Below are 22,474 nucleotides of genomic sequence, written 5' to 3' on the forward strand. Positions count from 1 at the left end.
TATACAAATGCCATTTCTTCTTCATTGCTGGGTCAAGACCCTGGAACTCCCTAAGTAACAACACTCAGAATACTTCCATCGCACAGACTGCGGGAGGTTCAAAAAGGCAGCTTGTGCTGAATAATAAACGCTGGTATTGACAGTGATGCCCATACCCTGTGAATGAGTTTTAAAAATATAACTGATTGGAGATTTTAATTACAGCTCAGAATTTTCACACAACTGTGATAGAAATTATGGAAGGGGACATCTTATAATATTTTGTCACCATTGTATCTGGTAGCGGACAGCGATATCACTTGTCTATACATGGCGTTACAACTTTGTTGATTCACAAGGGGAAAAGCAAGAGTTCAACACCAATCGATATTTGTGGCCTTGATCTGACAAAAGCAGCATTCACCAAACAATCAGCAGGACACTGAGGCTGACCCGTCTGAGAGCGCATGTGGTCGATAATGTCACAAAGACCCCTCTGTCACAATCAAGGAAACGTGACTGCATTGGTTAAACCACCACAGAGAGGCATGTCAGGGACAGCTGTAGCAAGGATGGGAGGTACAATAAAAGGCCTATGTCATGAGTAGATTGTTCATTGTACAAGAGGAAGCTGGCATTGACACACATTATAAATAGAGGGAGCTTTATTGGAGTGAAGAGCTTTGATATGGAGAATATTCATAGGCACTTTGGCAAAAGTTACAGAAGTCATATTTGGGAATTTAGATCATAACTACATGGAATTCTTGCATTTAAACTGTGCGGGTTCCATTTCTCTCTATTAGATAGCATTGAGATGACAAGTGAACACCTCCTGAATTCAAGCAGAATCATATCAAATTATAGCACAATTATAGGTTAATGTACAGAGCACTATAGTCACCAGGAGTAAGAAGCAACTTCATTCTCATCTCAGCTGAATTGGAAAAGAATGGTAGACCATAGTTAGAACCCCTGGTCTGCAGGGACAATAACAGGTAAGATCAAAAACTAGCATAACTAGTGCCACAAAAACTAATGCATGAAGAAGATCAACTGAAATGGGGTACTGTTATGGACCAGGACAGACCCCCTCAAAATGTTTTCTGGTGGGAGCCTCACTTTTTCTTATTTTAAAGGCGAATGTAACATGCTGTTTCAGGTGCAATTCAACTGGTCAAACCAGTCAGCATTAAGCAAAATACCATTTACTCAAAATTGTTCAAACTATGGCTAAAATACATCAAAAGAAAGAAGAACTTTGAATACCTTAACTCTGGCTGGAAAGGTTAACAGAATAGTACATACCAGTAACTATTACTAATTAACTGTTCTAATGTAGTAACATTCCATAGACACACCCCTTGGCAAAAAGGCAAATTCAGAAAATAGCTTTTGTTTCACAGGTAAACCAGCAAAGAGAAACCCCAGCTTCTCGTTATAACATAGGGGGAAAAGATAGCTTCTACTTCTTCAAAACTTCAACAGCTTCTGCCCTGGTCAAACACCAACAGCAACTGCTTAAAGTAAGCCTAAAACTGAAGAAAACAACCTAGAAACCCTGGTCTGGGAGAGCTGGCCACACCCATCCAGGTTGCTTCTATTGTTTCAACTTATAAAAAAAAATCCTAAGGCCTCACAATCTGTTTACTTTATTGGCTTTCCAAGTAGACAGGTCAGGACCTTGGTCTTGAAACTTCTAAAAGCAAAAGAGACAAAATGCATCTCTTAAAAATCACAGCATCCTCACAATATGAAGGCCGCCACTAATGATACTTTGAAGATCCACTGATCAGGAATCCTTCAGAACAGAAGGGAGGCGATTGGCAGTGGTGCAATGGGCTTAGTGGGGACAGGGCGAATTGGGAGGGTAGGCATTGGGAAGACGGTAACCTTGTGCTCTAAATTTTTCTCCATGTGGACATGACAATACACATTTAAACGCCAGCACCCAGAACCCCCACATGTGCACCAAGTTCTACAATCTGAGAAAGAAGTCAGCACAGCCTTATACAGGGTCACCTCATTGAGATTAAGGTCAGGGAGAGACTTTCAGAACTCCATTCAGTTTGGGTTTTAACCCAATTCATCAAGAAAAAAGAAAATACAGTATTTCTTCTGCTCCTATCAATGGCAAATTCAATGTTTGCTCTCAAAATAGGAAACTATCCTAAAAATATAAACTCCCAACATTAACCTTCAAGTGTGAAGCACATTAGCAGACGGGTGCACAGAAAGAAGGGCAATACACTGCCAAGGTTCAATCAAAAGCAACAACTAAAGACAGCTGCCTGCTATCGCATATCCAACTAAACTCATAGGAGACACAACAAACTTACGAACAGCTTGCCAGCTATCCTAGCCTCCAACTGTCTAGACCACAGCCACTAGAGACTAATTTGAGGGATTTTCAGGATGTGGGTGATGAGTTGCAACACCCTATGTAGAACAGTTTTTTGACCAGCTACTATGCTGTTCTTAACCTGTTTGGCTGGAGGTGCCTGCAATCAGATATGCTCCCAAGGGCAGTGTGGAATTGCATACATGTGTACAGGGTGAAGTGGAGGTCAGAGATCCAGCATGTTTAAGATTGTGAGACAACTGGTGCCAGTGGACTGACAGATCGGAGCCACGCCAACAGTTGGACTGGAACACAGCAGGTTTGCCCAACTGCCTCTCATTTTGCAGATGACCGCAAACCCAAAACCGTCACTTCTGATCTGGTGAATTGCATCCTCTGAACCACACCGTAATCTCGACTGGGCACGTTGCATGAAGCAAACGGCACTAGGGAAACCAGGAGAATGAGAATCCAGAGCGTGAGAACTGTTCAAACAATGGTTTGTGGTTGAGTGTCATTAATTGAACGAGCTTCAAGTTAAAGGAAATGCATCCCTTAGTCTTTCAGTCAGGCCCAAGTGTCTAAACAAGAGCCGCACACTATGGCACTAGTGACTGATGTCAATTTTCTGTTTCCGCCTTCCCTTAAAAAGAAAATCTGAGGTTTATTTTGTCCTTTCTTGCCTTTCGATTCAGCAGATTGAAGTGGGGCTGAGAGACCATCTCAAACCACGGCCTAACAAGGAACCCAGAGAGAGCGAGAGCAATCTGGGCAATTAATAAGACCCCAGCGCTGAGTGAAGGACTCCATATTGGGCCCCTGCTGGGGAGAGAAAACAAAAATCAAAGAAACACTGGCGCCTGTAGAATGTTCTTCTGGATCAATTGCCTCACGCACATTAACTTAACGATTTAGTTCTGGTCAGTTCTTGTGGACCTCAAATGAACGCAATGCTGAATACTGTGCGATAGGAGAAGGTAAAATTAGAGCTGAGTCACAGTCAAACAGCATGGAAATAGACCCTTCAGTCCAACTAGTCCACACTGACCATGCTCTGTCCCACCTTCCTGCATTAGGCCTATATCCCTTCAAACCCTTCCTATTTATGATCTTATCCACGTGCCTTTTAAATATAGTAACTGCACCTATATCCATCACTTCCTCTGGAAGTTCACTGCACACATGAACCACTGTGAAAAAGGTGACCTGCATGTCCTTTCTAAATCTTTCTCCTCTCACCTTAAGAATATACCTTCTAATTTTGACCCCCCATCCTAGAGAAAAGACCCTGGTCATTCACCTTTGTCTATGCCCCTCATGACTTTATAGACCTCAATAACATCACCTCTCAAACTTCTATGCTCCATTGAAAAAGGTCCCAGTTTTTCCAGTCTATTTTTGTATCTCAGACTTCCATTCCCAGCAACATTCTGGAAATTGTTTTCTGAACCCTCTTCAGTTTCATCATGTCCTTCCTACACCAGGGCAATCGGAACTGCACTCATCTGTACTCGCTCAACAATACTTAAAATTGTGCCATTAAGAGCACTAACTTTTCTTTTGTTAAATACAGCTGCAAGTTAAGGGGTGGACCCAACTAACTGACGTTAACGAGCATTTACTAACCACAGAACATGTCAATATAATAGATCCCTGTCTATGATGTTTCAAGTCAAACACTGAAATTGTGCACAAATACTGTAAAGCCATAATTACACCCAAACATACAGAACTCACGGCTGGAAAAAAAGGGTGAAAAGTTAATAATAGGGAAGCCAAGAAATCAAGTACACCAGTTAGAGACTAGAAAAGAATTTTCAGGAAACTAGAGTTTGGATAAATACCACCTCATTTATAAAATGAACTCTTCTGGAACCACATACCCAATAAATTTTATGTCAGTTCCCTTCTCAATCATTTTTTGGATCCTAAACAAAAACGTGCATGCTGTTGATAATTCTGCTACTGGACAGTTTCCAGATCTCAAGGGAAAGGGATTATTCCGGATAAAGTTTAAACATCTTTACAAATGCTGCTTTGTCTTTTCCCTATTGTGATTGTCGTCGTATCACCACTTAAAACCTGCAGCAAGTAAGAGAAACCAAACGGACCCTAGGGACATATGTGAAGCAGACCCACCACATTGGGTGTAATTCGGCCATCCTGGGCATTGAGTTTGACCTGTACCCAGAAGGTCAGTCACTGCCATGATGCACTCCCCACTTCACGCATCAGTAATGAAAGAGGATGCTGGCAAAGGTGGAATGGTCATGCCTCACTGTTATGAATTATGAACACTTGTTTAGTTCTCATGAGCAAGAGAGATATGAACCAGACATTACAAGGTTATTGTTCAATGTAGACAACGCTTATACACTGCTATAATTATTTATTTGCAAAGCCACATTTCATACAATTGCCCAGCCCTTGCAGATTGCAATCAATCAAATGTCATGAAATGCCAAACATATTATCTAACTTGCACTCGAGAACTCCTCGCTCTCATTTGGTCATACTCTCACTGTATCAGCAGTGAATACAAACTCCTTCCTGCTGTTAAGATCCAGTGGTTAAGATTCAGTGTTTTGAGTTGGAACACAAACTACTTGGGATTGTTGTAGGTAGCCTGCGCGTGTGTGTCGCACTCAAGATGTTAATGCCTCAGACACTGAAGCAGTATGGAAAGATATTTTTACATGTACCCTATAGATTTTTCTCTTCTGCTGACTGAGGAATCCTCTCAGCTCCACAGTTCAGTTTGCTCGTGGTGGCCACGTTCTGTCTGGTGTTCAATCAATTGGGAGGGACAAGCAGCTATGGGGAAGCCTGCCGACTCAACTGCCCAAAACTCCTTTACAAAAGGTTGGCCCAAGGGGTCCGGAAAGAAGGATGACAAACAATTTGTTCACTGAAGATATACTTGCTCTGAAAAAAAAAATTGGCAGTCTTTTGCTTAGACATTTCTAAGTACAAACAAATGCTCGAGGGCTTTGTCAGTGCACACTAAAAGATAGCAATCTTGTTGCTCGTAAATTCTGAACATTTCACAGAAATGCAAAATATCCAAGAAACACAACTTCACGTGAGAAGTGTTCAAAGGAGCAATAAGCCAGAAAATAATCCAGTTCTACCGGGCTGCAGGGACACCTCAGAACATTTGCTACTCAGTCTCTGGAACGGAGATCCATAACGTCACAAATCGTTACCAACTCCATTGGAGTAGTTGATCATTTGTGACAGGTGCAGGCAACAATGAATTGTTAACCATCCTGAGAACTGTGACAGCCCAGTTTTATTAGTTCACCTTATCCAGAACGCAGGGTGCCCCATCCACCCCAATGTATCATCATACATGATATGGGACACTGCAGCTTCAAATGTGCCAACATGCTCAGAGAACAAAACCGTGGAAATGCATCACAAATAAAAGCGGAAATTGTTAAAAATAAAGTGTGGTTAAACATAGATAAGAGAGTAAGCCAGATGGATAATATCTTAGTTCCGCTGGTAGTTAAAAATGACATCTGCTTGAATATTTTTAACATTTTCTGCATAAACATTACATCTGGGGTCAACCAAAACCAATCGGCAGCTGAGCAAAGAACTCAGAGCTCCATACATCTGCAAGTCAATGAAGTGAAATCCCTACAACTGCCATAACCTTAAGGCAGTCTGTTGTTCAATCAACTGTGGAGATCTCTCAACTGCCATAATACAAGCAGAAGTGGTACATTCATGTGGAGAGGCTATGACACCAATGATAGGGCACTGGGTGAGTAATCCACAGCCTTAGTTTAAAGACTGGTAGGGATGGCAACAAGTTCTGGCCCAGCCAGCGACATCCTCATCTTATACAAGACTAGAAAACAAAAGGATTTAGCCCCTTGACCACTGATCTAATGAACCTGCTCGAAACCACCTCCCACGTATTTACATCATTCCTTAATAAGGAGATCAAAATTTCAAGATGTGGTCTCACCAATGCCCTAAATAATTGAAGCCTAAAAAGATCCTTACATTTATTTTCAATTCTTCTGGTGATAAATGACTGTAGATAGTGTGGATAATTAACAACCCTTCAACACTCCCTCAAGTAATGTTTAAATCAGTCAGAGCTTGAAGGATGCACACTGAATAATAATCAGTGTCCATCAACAAAGAAAAGCAAGAAGGCTCATTAGCTCATTTACAGAGGAACATTGACTTCAAGATGTAACATGCAGTTCTTTTGACTTTACACAGTAAATAGCACATCATTTCTCGTCCAGGACCAAACAGCTGCTGGAGGAAAATGCTTTCCTCACCTGACCTGTGGTTTGGCTCATTGGTAACCACATAGTGAGGCATTCTCCATCTCCCAGAACATCCATTGTGTGGAGTGGGAATCAGATTCTGAGTTCAGGAACAACTTGTTCCAAAGTGTCGACTCGTACTCAATAGAAAAGGAAAATGATATTGAAATTTAGTGAAATGAGGTGCAAAACAAAATGAAGTTATGCAAAGCCCAGATAATTAGAAGGAACATAATTTCTATATCATTCACCTGTAGGAGAAAAGGATATTGCAATAGCCTCACCCAGAAAGCTCTTCAAGATTGTCCAAGTAAAAACACAGCAGCAGAGTTGCAATCCATCCCATTGTTGAAAAGGAATTGGAACTGGATGTACTTTCCACTTCCCTGCCCCCTACTGAATCAACGACAGTCTGTTTCTGTGCTGGAAACTTTCAGCCCGTTAAGTCTGCACTAGCTCTGCAATACAACTCGCTCCCAAGACCTTTCCCCACAGTCCTACAAGTTATGTCCCATTAGAAGTCTATCAACTTTGTTCTGCACGAAGCCTTGGTGAAACGGTTTCTCACATTTCTTATTGAAAGTGCCGATTGTCCCTAAGGTTTTGCGTTTCTTCAGTGATACAGAAAGCAAATTGTTCACTTGTTAATTCATGGCAACAGAACCCAATTTCATTGTCACTCAATGTTTACTTTCCAGTAAGTGTCAGTATATAGTGTATAGCAATTAATTAAAGGCAGGAGCTTGGACTTATGTCTCCATCACTTGAGGACAGAAATGTTGAGGCCTCATTATATCATCCCTTTGCAACTCTGGCTTATTAATAAAAACAGCCAATTCAGCACAGCAGGAATTTTTGATTTTCTCTGACAGCTCAGCATCATAAACTAATGGACAAGGTTATCAACAGCAATAAAATGCAATGCTTACTCAGCAACAGCCAGATCACTGCTTTCTCAAATAATGTGCTGATGCAGTTAAAGCAGAGGCTCAAGTACAGGTCCCTCCAATATGGCAGCATTGCCCTTTAAACCAACACCGTGCATTAAGTATTTACAAGCTCAGCAAATGAAAGGAGAGTACCTAATCTGCTGTGTTTCTCACATGGAACCTACAGTACTGAAAAAGACCACTGACCCAAATGTTAACATGCACACACCATGAGTCTTCTTTCACTATCTCAGAATCGCTTTCAATTCCTTTCTTCTTCACATACTTATCTAGCTTCCTCTTTAAATGTATTAATGCTATCCATTTCAACTATTCTTGTGGTAGGACAATTCATAGCCTAACTACTCAGTTACAACACTTCAAAAATGCCTTGTTGACTGTAAAGCGTTTTTGGACAACCAGAGGTTATAAAAGACATGATATATTAATGCAAGTCACTCTAAAGAACCTTACAACCCTGGCAACCGGAGGACAAGGCAGATAGGAATGCTGTTGCTGCTGTCAAACAATCACATTTAGCTGACTGGGACTTGTAATTATTAAAGCATTGGAGGTATGAGTGGCATGCAGCCACACTGCAGCTTTTGTACATTTATTAACCACTTAGTCCACGCCGTCATTTCTTTCTGTTTTTGAAAATGTCACTTGCTCTGAAGATCAGCTGGGTACCATATCACACTCAGGTAGCTGTGCCTGCCCCATGGACCAAGACAGTGTCTTATAATATATGCTGTTGCAGCAATACAGACTTAACTGTAGGAGAAATCAGGATAACTTTGGACCATTTTAAGTATTTTTCTCTCCTTTTACCAGTATTAAGCATCATCTGTGTGGAACACTCCACCTGCGAGTTCACCTCCAAGCCACTCATTGGAAATATCTTATGTTCCCTCAGTGTCACTGGATCAGAAGCCTTGAACTCGCTTCCCAACAGCACCGTGAGTCTAACTAAACCAAAATGGACAGCAGTGGTTCAGGAAGGCTCAATGGTTAGCACTGCTGCCTCACAGCATCAGGGACCTGGGTTCAATTCCAGCTTCAGGCAACTGTGTTTGGAGTTTGCACATTCGCCCCATGTATGTGTGGGTTTCCTCCAGGCTTGCAGATTTCCTCCCACAATCCAAAGATGTGCAGGTTAGATGAATTGGCCATGCTAAATTGCTCATAGTGTTCAGGGATGTGTAGGTTAGGTGCATTAGTCAGGGTGGATTACTCTTCAGAGACCCTTTAGAGGGCTGAAAGGCCTGTTTCCACACTGTCGGGATTCTATAAGCCATATTCCTTAGTTACCCTCGAGATGGGTAAAAAGAAATGTTAGCCCAGGCAGAAATGCCCACATGCCATAAGTGAATAAAATAACAAGGATGAAACGAAAGCGATTGGTTTGGATCTGCACTGAAACAAACATTGAGTGGTTGCACAACAACAATTTTCCTGAGAGAGTTGAGGAATGAGGAAGTGGGAAGTAAAGGTCTCTTGTTTCTCCACAGTGGGCTGGCTGAATTCAGGAAGAGATCTGGGCTTGGGAGAAACTTATTTTGTTGCTGGCATTTATCAATGATCTGTGTGTTTGAAGATCTCCTTTCAAACACACATCCGAAATAGTTTCAACAAAAGGCCGATCCAAGCGGAGAATCAATGCAGACTTTCACTTGCCCAATTCGTCTATATCTAGCCAATCTGTACAGAGAAACGGCATTATTTTACTTCATGGTGCATTAAGAGAAACCAAAAGCAAATCTGGAAATGCAAAATCAGAGTCTTTACTGGCCAGATCATTTCCAAATGGGATGTAAAGGAAGAAGGCAATTCATTTGGGAAAGGAATTTAGTTACTTTGGTCATTTAGAATTTGAAATCTGATCACCAAGAAGTGGGCATGGTGGACAAGTGTGGAGATGAGAAACATTTCACCATCTATGTGGAGAAATATTCAGAGAATAATTGCACTGTCTCATTCACTCTTGTTGCATTGTAATGAGGACAAAAACCTTCAGCTATCAGAATTCAAACCACACCACAATCTGGCTCCAGCCCAGCTTACTCATTACATAACTAACTTTTGTTTGAGAAAGAGAAATGGCTCCACTGTCCTCCAACAGCATTACACCTATACAAATACATCAGAAACCTGCAAAACAATGTTACTCTCTTTTAAGAGGCCTTATATAGCACACAGTTAAGGAGCTTCTATAACAGGGTAATATATCCTAAGGTGCTTAATAGGAGCACAATCAGGTGAACAAAATGACACCAATTCATAGAAGGAGCCATTAAGTGCAAGAGACTTGTCAAAAATAAGTAAGAATTCTTTTAAAATCAGGAGCAAGAATAGTAGAGACTTATACCAGAACTTAGACCTAAACAGCTTAAGATGCAGTCACTAATGATGGGAAGAAAATGGGATGTCAAGGAAGAAAATAGAGATGCACAAGAGGCCAAAATTGAAAGGTTTTAAGAAGCTATACATACAGGGAGAGATAATTCTATGGAACGAGTTGAATATATGAATTGTAATTCTATGTTTGAAGTGATGCTGGACTGAAAACCAATGTACATCAGCAAGCATAGGGATGATGAGAGAGTGGGGCTTGATGCAAGTTAGGATGAGGGCAGCAGAGTTTTGCTGATGTTTTGGCTTATGTTATTCTGCCATAATTGAATTTCAAAATTAAAAAAAAAAGAGATGGGAAAATACATGGCTAGTGTCTATGATGTATAGCTACGACTAGAAGCGCAGTGAAATTCAACATCTGTTCAGGGATCAAGTCCTGAGCTCAACAAGAAAGCAAGTGCTTAATTTGTCTCTGCAAAAACATTGGGATAGTATCAGCAGAATATTCTATTATGGGCCTGTGTTAAACCCTCCTCCATTCCTCTCTTCTACATTGCCGAATGAGTTGAGCTTGATGGTAAAATAACTGAGAAACTATTGCAGGTAATATTCTTTGACATTTCAGCATAATCACATTCAACTGCATGCAGAAAATGAATGAACTTCAGTCCCTAATTACATATTCATACAAATGATAATTATCCAGCTTGTAAAAACTTGTAGACAAGAACATAAAATTAAAATACTGTGGATGCTGGAAATCTGAAATAAAGTTATAAAATGACAGAAATCCTTAGCGGGTACGCTGGCATCTGTGGAGAGAGTCAATATTTCAGATCATTGACTGACCTTGTGAAAAAAGATCATTGATTTGAAAAAAAATTGGTAACAATCTGAAATGCTAATTCAGTTCCTGCCTCCACAAATGCTGTGTAACCTGAGTAATTCCAACATTTCTTCTTTGGACAATTAAGGACCTTATAATTTCTGTATTTATACAACTTCCACCAAGTGTATTTTTGATGTATTAAGTTTACAATGATTTTAACTGATGTTATTGATACAGGTTCAAGACAAATGGGGCACAACAATATCAAAATAGAATGGCATTCTTCCTGATGATTGTTATAATGCAAGTTCAGAATTTGTGAGTGAGTGTAAAGCCTTCTTGCTGGACATCCTGCTGCTATTTAATAACCCCAGGGGCCAAGGACTCTCATACAGCGTATCAAAAACATAACCTTGTATTTCCTCACATGCATAACTATTTCTCAAGATTTCTGAATTGTCTGTAACAATCTGGCAACAACTTTACAGAAAAATCCTAAGTTAAAATGCCAAAATTTTTCAGAAATGAGCCTGGTCCATAGAATCATAGATGCGTGTTAATGGTACCTTCTCGAGCACTAAGACTGGCAGATTGGAACGTTGGCCTTTAGGTAGCTTTTCTGTGCAAATTACAGGATGTTTAAGCTGCAACTGTGTACACTTCCCTAGTTCTGGTACTGAGAATCAGCATTCCCAGAAACAATCAAGAGTATAACTCCTTTCTCTACTCCAGCATGCCTTAATGTCAAACTCCGTGATACATGCAATATAGCCCCAAATGCATCCCTGTTTCACACTAGGACTTTTCTGCATGAACGCAACCCATTGGTATCAGTGTGGAGGTATACTTGCACTCTATGAAGACACTGCAGGAAAGCATATGTAATGTTGATCAGTACTCAAGAAAAATTGCAAACTCCAAATGCAGATTGTCACACTATCATTTGTTTGTGACATAACCTTCATACAAGAAATTTCTACCCTGTCATTTATTAGTGATGTTACTTATAGTAAATAAATGCATAATAACCCAGCACATTCCAAATCCAAAGTAAGACAATTTATTCTTGAAGCACTACTTAGAAATACATCCTTATCTATTAAATGTTGATGCACAGATAAATGCTAACATCTTCTGTGAGTGGGCTTCACCAGCGTGTTTCTGGAGCTGGTCAGTCAATTTTTAGTGTCTGACCATAAGCTCCAATGATCTGCCAAATGGGAAAGGAGCAGGGAGTGGGGCTGATTGCATCTGGACCAGAAAGAACTCTCAAATGAGCCAAATGACCTCTTTCTGCTCTAGATGGCTCTGTGCTCAGTAAATGCATGATTAAAGGCTTATGCTTACTTATTAAGGGCAAAGGAAAAAGGTAAAAGAGGCGCCATCCAGGATTATCCCCAATGGTCCCTACAGAGCTGCTCATACAGAACATACAAGTTAGGAGGAGTAGGCCAATCGGCCCCTTAAGTCTGCTCTTTCATTCAATAAGATCATGGCTGATCGGATTACTCCATATTTCCACCTCCCCCCCCCATAACCTTTTACTATTCAAGTTCCCTCGCTTATCAAGAATCTACATCTTCCTTAGAAATATTCAAGGTCTCTGCTTCCAGCTTTTGAATGAGAGAATTCCAAAGACTCTCAATCCTCATAGTTTTAGAGTCACAGAGATGTACAGCACAGAAACAGAAAGAGTCATCCATGCCAAACACATTCTAAACTAATCTCATCCCATTTGCCAGTACTTGGCCCATATCCCTCTAAACCCTTCCGATTCAGAGACTCATGCAGATGCCTTTTAAATGTTGTAACTGTACCAGCCTCCACCACCTCTGGCAGCTCATTTCATACACACACCACCCTCTGAAAAAGTTACCCCTTAGGTCCCTTTTATAATCGTTCCCTCCCTCACCCGAAACCTATACCCTCTAGTTCTGGGCTCCCCCACCCCAGTGAAAACACCTTTTCTATTTATCCTATCCATGCCTCATGTGATTTCGTAAGCCTCTATAGGTCACTCCTCATCCCTCGACATTCCAGGGAAAACAGCCCCAGCCTCTCCCTATAGCTCCAATCCTCCAACCCTGGCAACATCCTTGTAAATCTTTTCTGAACCCTTTCATTTTTTGCAACATCCTTCCGATAGGAAGGAGACCAGAAGTGCACACAATATTCCAACAGTGGCCTAACCAACGTCCTGTACAGTTGCAACATGACCTCCCAATTCCTATACTCAATACTCTGACCAATAAAGGAAAGCATACCAAATGCCTTCTTCACTATCCTATCCACCTGCGACTACTTTCAAGGAGCTATGAATCTGCACGCCAAGGTAATTTTGTTCAGAAACACTCCCTAGGACCTTACCATTAAGTACAAAGTCCTGCTCGGATTTGCTTTTCCAAAATGCAGCACCTCACATTTATCTAAATTAAATTCCATTTGCCACTTGCCAGCCCATTGGCCCATCTGATCAAGATCCCATTACACTCTGAGGTAATCAACTTCATTGTCCACTACACCTCCAATGTTGATGTCATCTAACTATACTATCTATTTTCACATCCAAATCATTTATATAAATGACAAAAAGCAGTGGACCCAGCACCGATCCTTGTGGCACTCCACTGGTCACAGGCCTCCAGTCTGAAAGGCAACTCTCCACCATCACCATCTGTCTTCTCTGACCCAGTTCTCTATCCAAATGGTTAATATTCCCTGTATTCATGAGATCTAACCAGTCTCCCTTGAAGAACCTCGAACGCCTTATTGAAGTCCATATAGATTACGTCTGCCACTCTGCCTTCTTCAATCCTCTTTGTTACTTCTTCAAAAAACTTAAATCAAGTTCATGAGACATTATTTCCCACGCACAAAACCATGTTGATTATCCTAATCAGTCCTTGCCTTTCCAAATACATGCAAATCCTGCCCTCAAGATTCCCTCCAACAACTTGCCCACCACCAACGTCAGGCTCACTGGTCTATAGTTCCCTGGCTTTTCCTTACCACTCTTAAAGAGTGGCACCACGTTTGCCAACCTCCAGTCTTCCGGCACCTCACCTGTGACTATCGATGATGCAAGTATCTCAGCAAGAGGCCCAGCAATCACTTCCCTAGCTTCCCACAGAGTTCTAGGGTACCCCTGATCAGGTCCTGGGGATCTATCCACTTTTATGATTTCAAGACATCCAGTAACGCCACCTCTGTAAGATGGACATTTTTTCAAGATGTCACCATCCATTTCCGGACATTTGATAACTTCCATGTCCTTTTCCACAGTAAACACTGATTTTAGAAAAAAGCCGTATCTCTATCTTAAGTGGGTGAGTCTCTATTTTTAAATCACTGACTCAGTACAAAGGTTGGGTTTGGGTTATACCTATTGCTTGACCACAGTTCTGGTAAGTGGGGCAGGCAAGTCAAATTATTCACAAGGCTTCTTAAGTGAATGGCCTTGTCTTTGTGGAAATAAATGGTGGGGACTGGGGAGGAAGATAGAAACTTGGAAAAATTTCTGGCTGAAAGAGCTGCTCCTTTTTTGCTGAGGTATTTTCCTTGAATTCCAGGAGCAGCAATGACTGTTTTATATGCTGTTGTGTTGTTTTGGAACTTTGGAAAAAAAAGTCAAAACAACAGCAGTTTAAAAGGGAGAAGGGCAGACAAAGGAAGCCAAGGTGAGGACAGTGCAGGAGAGAGAGAGAGAGAGAGAGAGAGAGAGAGAGAGAGAGAGAGAGAGAGAGAGAGAGAGAGAGAGAGAGAGAGAGAGAGAGAGAGAGAGAGAGAGACACACACAGTTACCACTGTTTGAATTCGTGTATTGCTGGACATCGGAGTGCATCTGGGAAAATTAACAAAGTGAAATTCACACTAATCTTGGAGGAACTGTTGGGCGAAGTTCACAGCACAGAATCAGATAAGTTAATTGTTGTTTTAAGTCTGTCCAATAGAAAGGCTGCAGTAGTGGGTACAGTGGATTCTTTGATTATATATTTTTGGAGATAAGTTTCTTGATTAAAACTTAAAATATAAGCCATAGCTATTAATCTAACCTGGGGCAGTGTTTGTAGAGGAATAAGACGGTGTTATTTTCTGGGTCTGTAGGTTGTGAAGGAGCAAAAATGGCCTTTGCAGTGATATGTACTACTTGTCAGATGCGGGAGTTTAAAGTGAGTTTAAGGGTTACTGCGGATTATATCTGCCATAAATGCTGTTGGATGCGAATCTTATCAGATCGAGTGGATCGGTTAGAGAGACAAATAGAAGCGATGAGGAATTTGCAACAGCATGTGATGGATGGCAGTTATAGAAAGGTTGGGGGGGGGGCGGGGGCGGGGGGGGGTGGAAAGAGGGGAAGTCTCAGATAGAGTCAGATAGATGGGTTAATTCCAGGAAGGGTAAGAGAGGTAGGCAGCTGAGCAGGAGTCTTTTGTGGATATACCCATTTCAAACAGGTATGCTGCTTTGGAAAACGTTGGCGGTGATGGATTCTCGGGGGAACGTAGCACGAACAGCCAAGTTTCTGGTATTGAGACTGGCTCTAATGCAACAAGGGGTACGTCGGCTTCCAATAGATCAATTGTGTTAGGGGATTCTGTAGTCCGAGGTACAGACAGACATTTCTGTGGCCAGCAGAGAAAAAGCAGAATGGTGTGTTGTTTTTCTAGTGCCAGGATCAAGGATGTCTCAGAGAGGGTGCAGAATGTTCTCAGGGGAAGAGGGGCCAGCAGGAGGTCATTGTCCACACTGGAACCAATGACATTGGAAGGGAAAAGGTTGAGGCTCTGAAGGGAGATTACAGAGAGTTAGGTAGAATTTTAAAAAAGGAGGTCCTCAGGGGTAGTAATATCTGGATTACTCCCAGTGCTACAAGCTAGTGAGGGCAGGAATAGGAGGATGGAGCAGATGAATGCATGGCTGAGGAGTGTATGGGAGAAGGATTCACATTTTTGGATCATGGGAATCTCTTCTGGGGTAGAAGTGACCTGTACAAGAAGGGGACTAATATACTGGCAGGGAAATTTGCTAGAACTGCTTGGGAGGATTTAAACTAGCAAGGTGGAGGGGATGGGACCCAGGGAGATAGTGAGGAAAGAGATCGATCTGAGACAGGTACAGCTGAGAACAGAAGTGAGTCAAACAATCAGGGCAGGCAGGGACAAGGTAGGATTAATAAACTAAACTGCATTTATTTCAATGCAAAAGGGCCTAACAGGGAAGGCAGGTGAACTCAGGGCATGGTTTGGAACATGGGACTGGGATATCATAGCAATTATGGAAACATAGCTCAGGGATGGGCAGGACTGGCAGCTGAATGTTCCAGGATACAAATGCTACAGGAAGGATAGAAAGGGAGGCAAAAGAGGAGGGGGAGTAGCATTTTTGATAAAGGATAGCATAACAGCTGTGCTAAGGGAGGATATTCCCAGAAATACATCTAGGGAAGTAATTTGGGTGGAACAGAGAAATAAGAAAGGCATGATCACCTTATTGGATTGTATTATAGACCCCCCGATAATCAGAGGAAATTGAGAAACAAATTTGTAAAGAGATCTCAGCTATCTGTAAGAATAGAGTGATTATGGTAAGGGATTTTAACTTTCCAAACATCAACCGGGACTGCCATAGTGTTAAAGGTTTAGATGGAGAGGAATTTGTTAAGTGTATACAAGACAATTTTCTGATTCAGTATGTGGATGTACCTACTAGAGAAGGTGCAAAACTTGACCTACTCTTGGGAAATAAGGCAGGGCAGGTGACTAAGGTGTCAGTGGGGGAGCACTTTGGGGCCAGTGTCCATAATTCTATTCGTTTTAAAATAGTCATGGAAAAGGATAGACCAGATCTAAAAGCTGAAGTTTTAAATTGGAGAAAGGCCAATTTTGACGGTATTAGGCAAGAACTTTCGAAAGCTGATTGGAGGCAGATGTTCGCAGGTAAAGGGACGGCTGGAAAATGGGAAGCCTTCAGAAATGAGATAAGAGTCCAGAGAAAGTTTATTCCTGTCAGGGTGAAAGAGAAGGCTGGTAACTATAGGGAATGCTGGATGACTAAAGAAATCGAGGGTTTGATTAAGAAAAAGAAGGAAGCATAGGTCAGTTACGGATAGGATAGATCAAGTGAATCCTTAGAAGAGTATAAAGGCAGTAGGAATATACTTAAGAGGGAAATCAGGAGGGCAAAACGGGGACATGAGATAGTTTTGGCAAATAGAATTAAGGAGAATTCAAAGGGGTTTTACAAATATATTAAGGACAAAAGGGTAACTAGGGAGAGAATAGGGCCCCTCAAAGATCAGCAAGGCAGCCTTTGTGTGGAGCCACAGAAAAGGGGGGAGATACTAAGTGAATATTTTGCATCAGTATTTACTGTGGAAAAGGATATGGAAGATAGACTGTAGGGAAGTAGATGGTGACATCTTGCAAAATGTCCAGATTACAAAGGAGGAAGTTCTGGATGTCTTGAAACAGTTAAAAAGGTGGCTAAATCCCCAGGACCTGATCAGGTGTACCTGAGAACTCTGTGGGAAGCTAGAGAAGTGATTGCTGGGCCTCTTACTGAGATATTTGTGAGATGCTCGAAGACTGGAGGTTGGCTAACGTGATGCCACTGTTTAAGAAGGGTGCTAAGGACAAGCCAGGAAACCATAGACCAATGAGTCTGACATTGGTGGTGGGCAAGTTGTTGGAGGGAATCCTGAGGGATGGGATGTACATGTATTTGGAAAGGCAAGGACTGAGTTGGAATAATCAACATGGCTTTGTGCTTGGGAAATAATGTATCACAAATCTGATTGACTTTTTTAATGAAGTAACAAAGAAGATTGGTGAGGGCAGAGTAGTAGATGTGATTTATATGGACTTCAGTAAGACGTTCAACAAGGTTCCTGATTAACAAGGTTAGATCTCATGGAATACAGGGAGAACTAGCCATTTGGATATAGAACTGGCTCAAAGGTAGAAGACAGAGGGTGGTGGTGAGGATTGTTTTTCAGACTGGAGGGCCTGTGACCAGTGGAGTGCCACAAGGATCAGTGATGGGCCCTCTACTTTTCATCATTTACATAAATGATTTGGATGCGAGCATAAGAGGTACAGTTAGTAAGTTTGCAGATGACATCAAAATTGGAGGTGTAGTGGACAGCGAAGAGGGTTATCTCAGATTACAACAGGATCTTGACCAGATGGGCCAATGGCTGAGAAATGGCAGATGGAGTTTAATTCAGATAACTGTGAGGTGCTGCATTTTGGGAAAGCGAATCTTAACAGGACTTATACACTTAATGGTAAGGTTCTAGGGAGTGTTGCTGAACAAAGAGACCTTGGAGTGCAGGTTCATACCTCCTTGAAAGTGGAGTCGCAGGTAGATAGGATAGTGAAGGCGGCATTTGGTAAGTTTTCCTTTATTGGTCAGAGTACTGAGTACAGGAGTTGGGAGGTCATGTTGCGGCTGTACAGGACATTGCTTTGGCCACTGTTGGAATATTGCGTGCAATTCTGGTTTCCTTCCTATCGGAAAGATGTTGTGAACCTTGAAATGATTCAGAAAAGATTTACAAGGATGTTGCCAGCGTTGGAGGATCTGGGCTACAGGGAGAGGCTGAACAGGCAGGGTCTTATTTACCTGAAGCGTCGGAGGCTGAGGGGTGACCTTATAGAGGTTTACAAAATTATAAGGGGCTTGGATAGGATAAATAGGCAAAGTCTTTTCCCTGGAGTTGGGGAGTCCAGAACTAGAGGGCATAGATTTAGGGTGAGAGGAGAAAGATAAAAAGAAGGCCTAAGAGGCAACTTTTTCACGCAGAGGGTGGTACATGTATGGAACGAGCTGCCAGAGGATGTGGTGGAGGCTGGTATAATTGCAACATTTAAGAGACATTTGGATGGTTATATGAATAAGAAGGGTTTGGAGGGATATGGGCCGGGAGCTGGCAGGTGGGACTAGATTGGGTTGGGATATCTGGTTGGCATGGACAGGTTGGACCAAAGGGTCTGTTTCCGTGCTGTACATCTCTATGATTCTATGATGTCGCTTTTGGTGCGAAGTGAACTGTAAATGAGTGCAACTTTCAGTCACGTGTTTGCGAAGCGAGGAGGTGGTGTCCCTTTTAATGGGATGACCAGAGCTGTTGCGTTTGGTTGAAAGATCCAATGTCATTGATACATCAGGAGCAGCAAAACCTTTTTCAATCTCTATTCCAATGGCCACCAGACAATAGGGGGAACAAACTACCAGCAATCCCAGAATTTTCATTCAACCTCCAGTGTTACTACAATGTTACTATCCTTTTGTTGATTAAACCTGATTGGCAGATGAGTTCCATTCATATTTCTACAATTGTGTGCGTGTGAGAGAGAGAGAGAGAGTGGCAGTAAAAACAGAGCCAAGCTCGGCTTCTCATACTCTAATTGCATCATTCGTGTTGCTAGCCTGACAGTTACCATGGGCAAGTGACTGAGGGTCTCTCATTGTGCAGTCTGTTATTTAGAGAGTGTGCACTGCTAGCGGTGTGGGGTTCAGGCGCAGGCTGCACGGATCAAACATGCTTGTCTTTTTTCTTGGCATGTGCAACGTGAGAGAGTGGGCTGCAGGACCCCAACCGGAGCTGGTCTACTCACCCACCGCAGGTGCATCGTATTCATCTCCCAGCAAGATCTCTGGCGCTGAGTAAGCCAGGGAGCCGCAGCTTGTGGTCAGCATCTTGCCGGGTTGGAATCGGTTGCTGAAGCCGAAATCGGTGAGTTTGACCACCCCTTGGTCTTTGAAGAACACCACATTCTCCGGCTTCAGGTCTCGGTGCACCACATGCAACTTGTGGCAGTAGGAGATGGCGTGGACGATCTGGGCGAAGTAAGTCTTGGCTCGGTCCTCGGAGAGCCCCCTCTCGTGGTTCATGATGTAGTCGAACATATCCCCGCCGTCTCCCAGCTCCAGGATCAGGTAGAGCTTGGTCTGGGTGTCAATCACCTCGTACAGCCTGACCACATTGGGGTGCTGGACCAACTTCATACACCTCACTTCCTGCAGGAGGTGCCCTGTCGCTGACTTGTCCAGCTTGGTTTTGTCGATCACTTTGACGGCCACTTTCTCGCCGGTGAAGACGTGCCGGGCCAACTTCACCACGGCGTAGTGACCCTTCCCCAGGGTCTTATCCAGGTCGTAAAGTCCGGCGATCTTACCGTCATAGCAATGCCTCAGCCCGGCCATGTCACCCTCTCTCTGCGGTTGAGTGGGGGGAAGTGGGGTGAGGTTGGGCGCCTGTAGTGGTCGGAGGGCTGGACTCTCTCACCCCTTTCCCCTTGGATCTAGAGAGAGAGAGGAGGCAGCAAAACAAGGTGAGGAGATTGGTTCAACCCTCCCGGACCGATGCAAAGCCCTCGCCTCCCCTCCAGGCTGAACGCTATCTGAGTCAATCTCAATGTCACAGATTGCATTAGACTTGGTGCTCACCTAGAGGGATAGAAATAAATGACTAACTAACTTTCTTTTTTTTTTAAAAAAAGGCAGAGTGGAGTAAAATTGGAGCCGGGTGTGTGTGTGTGTGTGAGAGAGGGGTCTGGAGATGCGGTGAGCTTCAGAAGAGAACAGCAGCCCCAGGTAAAGACTAGCGCCGCTTCAAGTGGGAGGCGAACTCACCTGCAGTGCGGTGCTCCCGCTCTCTGGCTGGGCTCTGTCCGCTTCCAATTCAGCGACAGCAGCAGCTGCAGCTCCCGGGGAACTGGGCAGGCACGGCACCTTCAACCCCTGCTTCTTGCAGCCATGACTGACATTGGCTCAGACGGCCAGCCTGGGATCTCTCTCTGCAGAGCTCTCTCTCTCTCGGTGTGTGTGTGTGTTGCTGCTTTGCGGAAATCCGAGCCCCACATCTGCGTCTCCCTATTGACGTCAATGATAATGACCACTAGCGGCAGAGTATGGTTCGAGCCTCACACTGTGCTCTCCCAACACAGAGACTGACACAGTACTGCTTCCCCACAGCCCCGGCGCTACACAATGGAAGGGGACATTTACACACACACACACACCACGCTTCTGGATGACAGCTGGGATTTGCACACCCGTTTGTTAGAACAGCCTTTTCAGTCCATCAGAGCCGGTAAAATGTGGAGCTCGAAAAAGCGCAGCAGCATAAGAGCAGGAGAGTCCACGTTCCCGGTTCCGACCTGAAAGATGGACCCTCCTGCTGCACGGATGCTACCCGACCTGCTGTACTTTTTCCAGCGACACACTTTTCGACACCCCCCCCCCCCACACAAACAATGCATTTCAATACTAAGATCAGCCATGATGCTGCCAAATGGTGGAGCAGACTCGATGGGCCGAATGGCCTATTCCTGCTCTTTAGTTCTAACCATTCATTGTGTGACAAAGATTGATCTCAGTTTTTTTTTCGCTGCGTTTACTTTAAATCTGTTCCCCCGCCATCTCGACCCTTTCACATGGGACCATTGTCCCCCCATTTACTCTGTCCAGACTCTGGAATACGACAGATCTCCAGCCCTCATCTGCCAGCAACCAGTTTCTGGCTCTAAGTTCCACTCGCCCATCACCGTCGTGTTCTTCCCCAGTTCTTCACATTGTCAATCCCTTTCCTCCCATTTAAACCTCTCTTTACCCCGGTCAGTGGGACATTGACTAGTCTTTCTCGTTGCTTTCACGGTAGTGCTAGAAGATGCTGTGGGCCCTACACACAAATTCCCCAGCCTGGGCATCCATTCAGTGTGTAAAGTCATGTTGGGTTTGAATGGGACCGTGCAACCCAGTTACAATATCTCGGAGGTTTCCCACAACATCCGATTTAGTTGGGACTGTCCAGTCAGCTTGGCATATTTGTTATTGATATCCCTTGCTCGTCCAAATGAAAAGACACTATTTCAGACCCAAATGGTATGGGCAAAGATTTGGTTACCCTTTCACAATCCCGGGGGTTGCATCAGAATCCAATGCTTGTGGGTCCACTGTCATGCTGCACTGTCGCAGGGAGTTTCTTATTGGTGGGTGTTGAGATGTCACGGCAAGGCTATGTCCGCTTTCTTGGCTGCAATGTGAACAGGAACGCAGGAGTGAGAGTCGGCAAGTCAGCCCTTCCAGCCTGCTCCGCCATTTAATCATGGCCGATTTTATCCAGGTCTCACATTCACTGTTCCGCCTGCTCCCCACAACCCTTGATCCCGCTTTTCATGAGAAACACATGATTTCTTTCTGGATTCTGCCTCCACTGCGCGCTGGGACAGAGAGTTCCAGAGATCTCTCAACCCTCACACTTCTCATCTCAGTTTTGAACCCACCTTCTCTCACTGGAGATGTTATGATCTGTTGTTGGAGACTGTCCCACCAGGGGAAAACATCTGTTCAAAGTCCACCTTATCGATCGTTTTAACGTTTTAAATACCTCAATCAAACCTACCCCATTCTTATTTCCAGTAAGTACAAGCCCATTTCAACCTCGACTTGTCCACAGACCTTTCATCCCTGGAACCAATACCATGAATATTCTGCGGCCATATTTGAAAGATGATCCATCTTCAGTATTCAGGAGGAGATTTATCCCTCAGTGAACATCACAGAAACATTCCAGTTAAATAAAAAACAGCGGATGTAGAAGATCTGAAAGATAGAAATTGCTGCTGAAAGCAGGGTCAGCGTTTCGGGCCCAGTGACCCGTCTACCACAAAACAACATCATCTGCTCATCGTTACGCGATGTTTGTGGGAGTCATTTGTGTTACCCCACCCCACTCCAGGGCCAC

At 43.3% G+C, this 22,474-nt stretch overlaps 1 protein-coding gene across 1 annotated transcript in view; it reads right to left on the minus strand.

Annotated features, from left to right (window-relative positions):
• The window catches only part of snrkb (SNF related kinase b), a 122,584-nt gene extending 102,001 nt beyond the window's left edge, over positions 1-20,583 (minus strand). The window contains exons 1-2 of the mRNA XM_060838196.1: positions 20,362-20,583; positions 19,344-20,030 (exon numbers count right to left, since the gene is read on the minus strand). Coding sequence (XP_060694179.1) covers positions 19,344-19,932 — 589 coding nt within the window. The 5' untranslated portion in view covers positions 19,933-20,030; positions 20,362-20,583. The remainder of the gene's footprint in view (positions 1-19,343; positions 20,031-20,361) is intronic.
• Positions 20,584-22,474: the final 1,891 nt, after the last annotated feature.

This window comes from Hemiscyllium ocellatum, chromosome 17, assembly GCF_020745735.1.
Source record: "Hemiscyllium ocellatum isolate sHemOce1 chromosome 17, sHemOce1.pat.X.cur, whole genome shotgun sequence".
Classification (NCBI taxonomy): domain Eukaryota; kingdom Metazoa; phylum Chordata; class Chondrichthyes; order Orectolobiformes; family Hemiscylliidae; genus Hemiscyllium; species Hemiscyllium ocellatum.